Here is a 12590-nt window from a genome sequence, read left to right as displayed (position 1 = left end):
TGAACTCCTTTAGAATGCAAGGCTTTTCTCATGAAAAAGTCAACTATCCTTCTAGTAGTCAATAAAAGTAGTCTTATCAAAAGTTAGAAGAGTGAGCCACCTGTTTGGAAAGCAAGGGACTTTTTTCTAGAAATAGTTTAAGAATAATTTGTTCTTTCTTTAATATTTCTTAACTCTAAGAGGACTTCACTAGGAATATTAACACTGAAATGGTTTTTTTAAAGATTTTGTTTATTTTGAGTTTTACAATTTTTCCCCTAATCTTGCTTCTCTTCCCCCACCCCCCACAGAAGGCAGTCCGTTCTACATTGTTTCCATGACATACACTGATCTAAGTTGAGTGTGATGAGAGAGAAATCATATCCTTAAAGAAGAAAAACAAAGTATAAGAGATAGCAAAATTACATAAGATAATGGATTTTTTCCCCTAAATTAAAGGTAATAGTCTTTTGTTGTTGTTTAAACTCCACAATTCTTTCTCTGGATAAAGATGGTATTCTCCATTGGAGACAGCCCCAAATTGTCCCTGATTGTTCCACTAATGCCTGAAATGCTTCTAATAGGAATATTCCACTCAAAAGCAACCCCCATTCTATGTTAATATTTCCTCCACATTTGTATAATTTCTTCAGAGATGAAAAATTCAAAACTGTCTTCAAATTCTTTTAAAAATTTTGTGGATACTAGTACAGTTCTTGAGCCTCTTGTTAATATTTACTATCAATACATGCTTGGACCACCTCCAACACAATCCTACTCATTTGCCTGCCTTTAACATGAAGTAATGCTCATCAAGGTAAGTTCTGACATTCTTCATAGACACTACTTATCTCTCCATTATCTCCAAGATATATCAGTCTACAAATTATAATTATCTTCATGGTGATCTATGAGTAGTCTAAAGTAAGATGACCAAGTATCACATGAAATGATTCTTTTTGTTGCCTGTTGGCACACATTGATTCTTTCAACTAAATCTATTTACTTCCCAACATTTTGTCCATTCATACAACTCCAATTTATTTATGTCTTTCTGGCTTTATTTAAAGTGGCATGTTGTAGTATATTTATTTATAGTGACAAGTTGTTACTCAGATCCATCAATAAAATACCAACTCACTGGTCTTAGAATAAATGTCTTATATTTAGAGTACCTACAATTAAATTAATGTTGGTAGCTATTCTAATAACTGGTTCTTGCTATTCTTTGCTCTATTAGATATAGTTGTGATACTTTAACTGCAAATATAAACGATGGGATTTAAAAGCAATTTATATTTTTATTAGTTTCAATAATTATTATAGACAAAAAGTTCATCATCTAGCTGTCATGTTGGTGATTAGCCTCTCCATATTAAGCTAGACTGATATTTGGACACCTGTTTACCCCCATGACCATACTTAAACTTTCACTTCAGCTTCAGTTCCACTGACATAGCCTTTGAGTAAACTGGAACACTTTAATTTTTTTTATCTGAATCTGTTACTTAATTAACACTGGTGAGCAACTTCCTCTATCAATGCAGATAAGTATCTATTACAGTCATGGGGAGTGTCTATGACACCAAGAAGTCAGTTGGCTTGCATGGGGTCACAGACTGTATGTGCCAAAAGTTGGCCTTGGATCAAGGTCTTGCTGGCTCTAAGGTCAGCTATCCATTCCACCATAATCCAGTCCCCCTCCCCCCCCCTTTTCCAAAATCTAAAGGCTGAATATCTAGACATAGCCTTCAATTGTGAAATACTAGCAAAATTTTTCTAAAAGGCAATTTTTGAAGTATAACTGAATTGTTTAACTCATTTAAGAGGTTCTAATCGATTCCCCTTCTTAATTCCAATGATTGGGCATATTTTATAGATTATGACCTATTTTGGACCTTGAAGAGGTCTGGTCCAATGACAATAAAGAAAAAAAGAAACAAAGAAAAATCAAACTTTCCCATTCAGACAACAGGTCTGTTTCCAACAGAGTACCCAAAAGGGAGAAGTGACCTCACCATTAGGAGAGAAATTAATCTTCTTTGTTTTTACTCTTATGTAAAAACAAAGACCTCAAAAAAAAAAAGTAAAAGGGAGAGGCTAGGGTTTTAACCTTCATATAAGCAGTCCCTCTGATCTAAACCAAGGTATCCAGGTTGGGTTCAGTCCTGAAGTTCAGTTCTAGAGTCCTATAATACTTAGGGGGGGGGTCTATCTGAAATGTCTGGAGGGGGAAATTTACAGCACCCAAAAATCTCCTCAGCAAACCCCTTTTGCACATAGATAAATGGAAATGGATGTCTGAACTCATCTCACTAAGAGAGTTGGTGAACGTAAAGGAAAAAAAAAACTTGTATAAAGTTCCAAAGAAGAGTAGGGCTGCTCAAAAGAGATTTAATACTTGGAGTTATTTACTGAGGGGTTCCAATATAGCAGGAAAACATTATCCTAAGACCTTACTGACTGGAAGGATCTCAAAAAGTACAAAAGCTGATAGTCCTATCTAGTTTTTCTATATATACATTCAGTGATAACAAAGCACAGTACTTTGCATATAGAAAACATTTAATAAATGTTTTATTCATTTGTGTTACAAAAAAAACCAAAAAAAAATGTAGGTGAACTCCTACAGTATAGTCTAGAGGAAGTGTTAGGTACCGCTATTCTTTGGAATAGAAAAAATAATGAACTAATACTTAATAGCCTTTTAGTGAAGTGAATTTTGTAGGACAGTATATTTAAATTAAAATCATATTTACAAGCCACAAATTCATATTTACAACAAAAATAAGTAAAAAAAACTTTATAAACCCAGTACTTGCATTGCTCACCTCTGTCTAGAAGACCATGATGCAAGACACATTTATGAATTAAACCAATACCATGATCCTACAGATTAATCCTTAATCTTGCACTATGCCAGACAACTAAGAATGTAAATTATAGAACAGTTGCTAATCTGTATCAGTAAAGAGAGTTTCCAAATTGAGGTTCTTTATACTGTTAAAAATTACAGGTCAAAAATAACTCATATCTCCCTCGGGGAAAAAATCCTCAAATTGCATAGTCTTTGAATTATAAAACACTTATTTAGTCCAGTATCATAGTAAAGTAGAATGTATAAATAATGTTATTGTACATTTTACTGAGGAAGAAACTGAGTTCTGAAATTTTGAATGACTTGTCCAAAGTCACATGGCTAGTAAAAATCTAAGTCAGAATATCTTACCACAGTGAAGGTTTATAGGAAATCACCTAGAATGTTATAGAAAGTATAATTTGAGTTTACAGTCACCTAAATAATATATGTATTTTAGACACTCCCCCAACAATCAAATGTTTCAAAAATAATGCTTGCCATCTTTAAAATGAAAGCTTTGAAAGGCAAAGTTATTTTTAAAACTCAGTATCCAAATATTTGTGGTTCTTTTTAAATGGTTTAGGGATGATGGAAAGGAACTAAACCTAGGAGACCTAAAATTTCTCAGAGTATACTTTATTTGTACACCATATCAAAAATTGTGAGATTATGAAGCACAAATATTTGATGAAAATTAAATTCTTTTAAATTTGCTTCTAACTGTTCCCAGGCTAACTCCAAAGATGTCACTGCCTTTAAATATTATAGTCAAAGAAAATATATCTAATTATGGTGCAGGAAAAATTTTTCCTTCATTGTCTTACCTCTACCAACAAACGTATTAGCTTCTAGTTTAGAAGGAACAGTAAATGTAACTCTTTTGCAGGCTTCACAGGAAAAACTCAAGACCTAAAAAAAAAAATCAAAATTAACTGTTGTTTGCAAATATCCAAGGAAAGGTTTTTCATTGTTTTTCAGCTGTATCTGATTATCCCTGATCCCATTTGGGATTTTCTAGCAGAAATACTGGAATGGCTTACCATTTCATTTACCAGCTCATTGTACAGATAAGAAACTTAGTCAAATAGGGTGAAATGACTTGCCCAAAATTATACAACTAGTAAGTGTCTGAAGCCAGATTTGCACTTAAAAAGATGATTTCCTGACTTGAGGGCCTGGCACTCTATCCACTATGCCATCTAGCTGCCCCATTCAATAATTTGAGCAAACTAAAATGGAAGAACAGTATTTGGAAGGGACATACCTGGAAAAGTATATGGTATAATAAAAGGCAGACCTTAACTCTGGTCTCTCTTCTATGCAGTAGTCATTTGACCTTTAGCTTTCAAACTTCTCAATATTTTCATTTGTAAAGCAGAGATGTTTACCCTGTATACCACAAAATGCCTTGGTAAGAATAAGAAAGTATGTCCAAAAATGTAAGGTGCTGTATAAGTGTAATATATTTAAAAACAGGATGAATGTAGAACAAAAATCCATGCAAAAATTCTTTATTTAAAATTTGATTCCTTCCACACTTATTTTTTTAACTCTGAGTGAAATAATGTGCCAAGGATAGTAGCCAATACTATGATGGTTTAGTGGCTGCTTACTGCCAGATACAATCATGCAATTAATTCACTTTCAATTTCTTAATTTGTTTGAGCTGCCTCAAAAATCAGAATTAAGGCTATACTAGATATACACATATGGATAAAGCAAGACAGATAACCCCCAATCATTTTGAAAATTGAAAGTATACTCAGAAATTTACTGAATTTTGTTCTGTCTAAAAATTTAGAGCCCATTCTCATGAACATTTTTAAACACTTTTTCTTTGTTTTGAAAATTTTGTGGCATCATCAAGGGCGGAGACTGTTTACCACTTGTCTTTGTAACTTTGTACCTTGCCCCACAAAAAGCATTTAATAAATACTTGTTGGGTTGGTTAATATCTGATCATACAAGCAACGTGGTGTAGTTAGAACAGGAGTCTGGTGAACTGGATTTGAGTTATAACTCATTGGGTGACTTTGGTAAATTATTCTACTTCTCTAGGACTCAGTTTCTTTAAATATACAATAAGGGGGTAGAGCTCTTCTGATTCTAAATAAGGTTATCAATTCTATTTCTTAGAGAGTCAGGAAAGTCTACCTTAGTATTTAATTTAGACTCATGATTTCATTGGTCTACAGAGTGCTACTGGTGAACACTCTCCTCACTAATGAAGGTCAAGAAATATTCCTTAATTTATAGTCTTAATGAGCAGCGAGGGGTTAAGTGATTTAACTGTCCAACATCACATAGCCAGTATATAGCAGAATCACTTGAACACAAGTCAAGCTGATGGAGCAGGCAAGCTCTCTCTTTACTGTACCAAGTTGCCACTTAATATATAGTAAAGAGATCATAAACATGTTATAAGGTTCTTAAACAGATCAATACTTAGAAAACTATTTAGTTTAAAGGTAGTTTTCAAAAAAGTCAAATGAGTTATTCTTCCAAATGTTCATATATCACAAATCTACAATGTATATCATCAACAGATTTAACTTTGTCTTACATTGTTACCTCTAAAGTTTATATAGTATCCCTATTTATATGATTGCTATTGTTCTTTAGTTGTGTCCAACTCTTCCATTATTTTATTTGGAGTTTTCTTGGCAAAGATTATAGAGTAGTTTCCCATTTCCTTCTCCAGTTGATTTTACAGTTGAAGAACTGAGGCAAAGATGGTTCTGAGAGCAGATTTGAACTCAGGAAGATGAGTCTTCTTGACTTCAGGTCCAGCTCTCTATCCACTTTCGCCACCTATGGTTTTAATCTTGTTTGGGTATAGGCCTGACAATGAGGTCTCTGGATCCCATATGTCTCACGGATGTTAAGAATAGAAATAGGGGAAACTTTTCCCATACAATATTCCCTTTATAAAAGCTCAGCAAATTACAGCTTAGTGCATTTTTTAAAAAAGGGACATTCCATAATCCTAACTCTACCATAATTTAGCCATCTATCATTTTAAATTATGTGAAATAATTCTACCTCTCAGTACACAAAACAAAAATTTGCCTGTCCCCTCAAAATATGCCAATTGTTTGAGCATCATTCATTTTGTATATATTAGGTACTGCTTAGGGCAACAAAATGGTGCATTATATAGAGTACTGGCCTTGTAGTCAGGAGAACAGGTATTCAAATCCAGCCTCAGACACTTACTACCTGGTAACCCAAACCTTGATTGCCTCATATCTGGGACTATGTTCAGTCAAACTAATTCACATCTGGCCACTGAATCCAGAAAAGTGAGGCTGGCAACTTTTGCACAACTCTCCCTCACCCAAATCTAATTCACATGCTTGTCATGACATCACCTCCCTGGTGTCATAGTCTTATTTGAGAACAAAGGATAAATCTCATCATCACCTGGTACTGCTTAGAAGTCCTATAGTCTAGTAGAAAGTGTTAGATTCAGAGTCAAGATGGCCTCGGTAAAAATCTCTATTCCGATAGCTCAGACAATTCTTTAGTTCTTATAACTCATTTATGATGGAGAGTGTTTCCTACTCAATATGTAGTAAAGTTAAAAACTTCATAAGGAGATTCCAAGCTATGTATGCATACCTCTTCTTTTAAGGACACAAATATTTTAGAAAAAGTACAATAATTTCTCACATTTATATAAGTTTATTTTATAAAATTGTACACAGATGTCTGGGTGGATAGACCACTTGACCTGGAGTCAGGAAGATCTGAGTTCAAAAACTTGATAGCTATGTGAGACCCTGGACAAGTCACTTAATCTCTATTTGTCTTAATCCACTGAAGAAGAAATGTCAAATCATTTTTTGCAAAACAAGCCAAAAACTTCAGCATGGACATTATAGTCTAAGGGTTCAAAAATCAGACACAGGTGAATAACTGAACAGCAACAATTACACTTTGACTCAAATTCAAGCTCAGAGAATCAGAACTCAAGAGGATCTTCTTTGGGATCAATTTTTAAAAATTGCATAAAATATTTTGTTTTCCTAATACTTTGCTCCCTCTGCCATAAAAAAGAGTTTTTCTAATAACTGTCTCTTACTTTAAAGGTTTATTTTGAAAAGTAACTCAGTTTCTGAAGCAGTTTGACTCCTTGAGGAAGATAACATTTAATTAGAAAATAATGTTATTTTATAAATTTAAAAATTAAATTCTCTTCAGAGTCAAATTGGGTATACTGGAAAGAAAATTTGATTTGGGTTCAAGAGAAGAGGAATCATCCTAGCTCAAGTACTTAGATGTGAGACCTAGGGCAAGTCATATAACCTCTCTGAGCCACAATTTCCTCCTCTGTAAAATGTAGGGGTTGGACTAAATGATCTCCATAATCCTTTCAAGTTCTAAATGTTATAATTCTAATCATATTAATTCTGTATAACAATTGTAACTTGTAACAAGTATATTTAAGTTGAGCAATAATTAAGGATAACTTTAGGGGGAGTTATTTGGGACTGGGTTTTTTTGGTTTGTTTTTTGTTTTCTTGCTTCGAAAGTCTGACCTTTTTATCAGGAGTTACTTTTCATTTTGCCTTGATATTTTTACATGGTTTTAACCTTGTCAGAGAAATCCTGAGTAAAGGAAAGGACACTAGTTTCTCATTAGAGAACACTATCAAACCAAGGTAGAAAAATAGGGTGTGATCATTCCTTTGCTATTCATTTTGCTTTCCCAATAACAAAACCTGTCAAAGCTCAATTCATCCTCACCAAAACCACAGAACACCTCAGAGATTAGAAGGAGAGCAGGGCAACAGATCAAGCTAGCCTCCTCAAATAGTTAATATTTCACCAATAGTCAGTTTTTAAATGTACAACAAGTGATTGAGTCTATGATTATGTAGATGCTTTAGGAAATCCAGAATTTTCCTGAAGCCATCAAAAGAATTCTCTAGGAAGAGGTAGAGATTCTAGATTTTGCTCAGTCAATTTAAAATCTAATTATATATGACTTCCTCCAAATTTTTGAAGCTTTCATTCTCTTTCCTTCTTGTTTTTCTTATACTTATTTATATCCCAGTAACATATCCACCCAGGAAAATGTAAGATCCTTTTAAATCAGAGGTTCATTGTATCATCATTGCCTTGCACAGTGCCTTCTGTATATATATAAGACATAATGCATATATGTTGAAATGAGATTGAATCAAACTTAGTTTATGAAATACTGATTTGAATTCTTAAGGATGACTGAAAACTCACAATGCTCACAAATAATTAATTTACTCTCCTTTTACCAAAAGTAATACAATATGTGCAATATATTGTAATGCTAAATACACCACCTTTAACCATGTATAATGCTTCTAAATTATTATATAATGTAGAGGGAACATGAAGGTTAAGATAATAGTTTGACAAATATTACATATTGTCTATATGGTGTGACATTTTTCTGAACAAATTAAAAGCATTCATTAAAATCTGACATTTCAGCACACATAATAACCGTTCCAAGCAGTGCACTTTGAGAGTTAATACATATTTTACTGCAAAGATGAAATATATGATCCATACAAAGGATTACACATAAGAAAATTATTCATTATTTAGATAATTTCCATAACCATTCTAGGGACTACCAACAAGCTCCTAGCAGGTCACACAAATATTCTTGTTTCAAGATTAGAAAAGTGGGGAGTCATAGACTTTATCTGCTTGCATAAAAAAAAGTAGAGAAATAATTCAGATGCTGAATGGCTACTCCCAAGTCTATTGGCCATTTGGTTCTCTCATTAATTGGTTCTTTTCCAAAATTATTCCTCCAGCTCTTCAGATGGTCTAAATTCATTTATCAATCAGTCTTTAGCTAACCTTTTACAGAAATGTCCAAAACCCATTGGCAAACCTCAGATCCTGAATATAAGTCTGCTGTTTTCTAGATAAAATCACACAGGTCAATTACCTACTACCTTTCAAGATGACCTTGGCCTCAAAGTCTGAAACTCCACCAGAAAAAACATTTCTGAGACCAAAACTAGGATGCTTCCAAACTCCAGATCTTTCTGCTGAGCTTTTCTCTTCTCCTCATTTGTCCTCTAAGCCATTAATTCTCCTTTGTCTTCCCTCAGGCTCTCCAACTCACCTTCAGAACAGTTTACCCCACCATCTGTTAGTCCCTTTCCAAAACCGCAGGAAAGTTAAAGGGAAGAGGTGAAAAGAAACCTCACTTCCTAGAGAAGCACCAAAATGCTCACAGCTCCTCTCCCCTCTCACCCCATACCCCCAACCCCCCCCTCCACACACACACACACACACACACACACACACACACACACACACACACACACACACACACACACACACACCCCAGCTGTGACCTGGAGGGAGAAGGTCCCAGAACAACAGCTACATTCTCGGGAAGAGGCACAACGAAGTAATTGTGATGGTGATACCAGTCGACCAGGACCACTTCAAGCTGCAGTTCCTGCATCCCACTCCTGCCGCCTCCCTCCCCCCCACACACACACACACTCAAGGTCTACTTTGCTAGGGAAGCACCAGAGCACGGAATTGAAGCAGCAAAGGGCAGTGCAGAGTGGTACATAGAATGAATCAGAACTCTCCAGGCTTCCTCAATTGAAACTCTGACTAGACAATTACTACCTGGATGACCTAGGCAAGCCATTTAACTTCCAGGCTCTCAGTTTCCCCAGCTATACAAAGACAGAGCTCTAAATGACTTCTAAGGTCTCTTCCAATATCTAGGCTTCAACACGCGCTCATCCATCCACACCCTATACCTAGAGGCCACAACTTGGGATGCTTTTATCTACAGTTACTTACGCTAATTAAAAATCTAAGGAAGATACCGGTTTGTCTTCCGATTCAGAAACCCGATTCTAATTCCTATTCTTAACCTCTCATCCGATCTTCTCCAAATCTCACCCCTTCTCTCCTCCCCAATTCTCTCGGGTCCCCAACTCCAGAGTTAATGATCCGTCCCCCGGCTGACTTGATGCAAGTGGTGTTCACAGCCTCCCAGGAGCGCCGGGAGCCGCAGCCGAACTCACCAGGAGGGTCAGCAGGAGCAGCCAGCAACCGGCTGTAACCCGGGAATGCCCCGGCCCGTCTGCGGCCATGGGGGAAGGATCCAGGGGCAGAGAGAACTCTGCGGTGGAGGGGACAGGCTGGAGAGGGCAGGCAGGTAGGGAAAATTAGGGTCAGAAAGTGACAGTCGGGCAGCAGAGAGTCGGAAGCCTGGGCTGGAGAGCAGGTGAAGTTGCCGCTGCCGCCAAGGCCACTGCCCTGGCGAGAGTGAGCCCAGGGAGCAAGAGGCAGTTGCGGCTGGAGGAGGAGCACCAGGGGTGTAGCTTTTCTTCCTGGTTACTCTTAAGCTCCCTAGCCACTTCAGCCTTTCTGCCCAAGGGGCTTTTCCCTCAGACCCAGGGGTGGGGCCTCTAAGCTTCCAAAGACAATGGGTGGCCCCTCCTTTGCATTTTGTCAACTCTTCCTGACTCGGAGAAAAAGGTAGTTGGGAACTCCCCTTTGCTGCCACTTAGCTTCCCAAAGAAAAAAAGTTGGTTTTTTTATGTGCCCTTTTTTCTCTGAAGATCAGGCTCCACCTACTTCCCTTCCCCCCACAATCACACACCACACACACACACACACACACACACACAATGTTCTCCAGCAACGGGTTATTAAGGCGCCCAGTAGAAAAAACTCCTTGAGCCCTGGTTAGGTGGTAAAGGAGTGGAGGTGGGGCACTCACTAAGGCTGGCTACCTGGCTCCTCATTTTCCGGTGCTCCACCCGTTTCTTTGCTGTCCGCTTCCCCTTTCCTCGTTCCTGTGCTAACTCGCTATCCTTTAAGTCCACCCGGGTGTGCCTTACTTCACAGGCTCTCCATGGTAAAGCGCCTTTCCGTCCTTACAACCTGCTGTGGACCACTGGATTCTGGTATTAGTTGCTTGGAGTCTGTTTTATCTACTTGTCCCTCCGGATACAATTCATGCTTTTGTAACTTTAAGGCCAAAAGGGACATCAGGGATTTCTGTAGTCCCTAAATAAATGTTCAGAAACGGAAAGGACACCGGAGAATCACTGAAGTTCCACCAACCCTTTCCTTTTACAAATAGGGAAACTGCAGTAGAAAAAGATGAAATAGTTTGCCCCGGGTGACACAGCTAAGAGCCTGTCTCTTGTCTTCCCACATTAATTTTTGTTTTGTTTTGTTTAGTAAAAAAGTAAACATTTGTCTGTCTCTACATCAATATAACAAGTGCGTGGAATACAAAGAAAGTGAAAAACCAATTCCTGCTCTCTAGGAGCTCTTAGAGGCTGTATTTATTATCACCTTGTAATCTCCAGCGCTTTTGGTAACTAAAGAGATGTTTTGCAAATAGTATCAAAGGGCCAGAGCTTTAAATCTTAGAGATGTCTAGTACAGTTTTAAAGAGGCAAAGAGAAATTCTGACCACTAACAGTAATGGAAGGAATGTGGGGTGTTGGGGGAGATTTGAAGTCGGGGCCCCCTGCATCCAAAGCCAGGGTTCTTTTCACTTAATCAATGAGACTGAGTTAGATTAATCAAATTGCTGTGTGTTTTCTTTTAGTTTCACCATGATCATCTAATTCAACCCTCCTTTTGCAGTTGAGGAAACTAGAACTCAGGGAGATAGAACAATTTCTTTCATTTAGTTGCCTTTCCACATATCAAACCCAGCACTAATTCTTTTGTGTCATTCCATGAACTTGTTAAACATCTTCCCATATGATCTTATTTCCTTGGAAATAAAGTGTCAGTGTTAGAGCTATGATCAGTTATGGTCAATCAGAATTGATCCTTAGAACTGAATGTTTTCCAAAGTGAAGAGTTCCCTTTCTCTGTTCCTTCCAAATCTAGTGATTAAAGAGAGAAGAGAGCAATGCCATATTGATTCTCATTTAAAACTGAAGAAAGGAAGAAACAGTGTGATTCACTTCAATTCAGGATCTGAAGTGCAGTAGGAAGAGTAGTCAGACAGATTTTCAAGTTCTGAAAAGTAGTGGTCAGGTGTTCTGTGTCCTATTCTGCAAAAGTAGCCTAAGTCTGAAGTCATACTACTAAGGCAGTGATTTTGCAGGTATATTTTGTTTGGGTTGGCTCTAACCCGAAAGTAGAGGAAGAAACCTTTTAAGGAAAATTTTTTAAAAATTGTTAATTCTGGAATGGTGGCCAGCATTTGAAAAATTTCATTTAGCACAGAAAATGATCTATAGTCTTGACCAAAATGTGTTAACGATGTTTGTTGTTGTTGAGTCTGTCCAACTCTTCTTGACCTCATTTGAGATTTTCTTGGCAAAAATACTGTAGTAGTTTGCTATTTCCTTCAGATGCAGAGAAAACTGGGCATGGGAGTTGGAGACCAATTTTGTAAATCTTTTGTTTGCATTGTAAAGGGAATCTTCCTTCCTTTACCATCTAATTTAGGCCACACCTGAGGGCCTGACCTTCAACCTGATTTGGGTTACATTGTTTTTAGTGGGGCAGCCAGGGAGCACAGGTCTGGAAGACCAGCCAAAAGAGACCCCACCCCAAAAGGCAAAATCTCCAATGAGGGACTTGGGTCATTCCCAAATCACCAGCCCCTCCCATGGACTCTGGGAAAGAATTTAAGGAGATCTGGGGTAGGGACTGATCCCTGTTACCTTCCAGTTTCCTGCTAAACCTTGGTCAGCTTGCCTAGCCAATTCACATAGCAATCCACATGATCTTCTCTTTAAAGTCT

The 12590-nt window shown here is 37.3% G+C and overlaps 1 protein-coding gene across 2 annotated transcripts in view; it reads right to left on the bottom strand.

The window, feature by feature from the left end:
• Window positions 1-10219, bottom strand: part of LOC141503311 (desmocollin-2-like) — a 39017-nt gene extending 28798 nt beyond the window's left edge. Inside the window, exons 1-2 of one of the 2 annotated variants that reach the window (XM_074208539.1) lie at window positions 9892-10219; window positions 3664-3748 (exon numbers count right to left, since the gene is read on the bottom strand). In XM_074208539.1, the coding sequence (XP_074064640.1) occupies window positions 3664-3748; window positions 9892-9960 (154 nt within the window). In that variant the 5' untranslated portion in view covers window positions 9961-10219. The remainder of the gene's footprint in view (window positions 1-3663; window positions 3749-9891) is intronic. The other variant, XM_074208540.1, reaches the window with a different exon arrangement.
• Between the last annotated feature and the right edge of the window lie 2371 nt (window positions 10220-12590).

This window comes from Macrotis lagotis, chromosome X, assembly GCF_037893015.1.
Source record: "Macrotis lagotis isolate mMagLag1 chromosome X, bilby.v1.9.chrom.fasta, whole genome shotgun sequence".
Classification (NCBI taxonomy): domain Eukaryota; kingdom Metazoa; phylum Chordata; class Mammalia; order Peramelemorphia; family Peramelidae; genus Macrotis; species Macrotis lagotis.
Note: the sequence above shows the minus strand (reverse complement) of the source record. Positions and strands in the feature narration are given on the sequence as shown.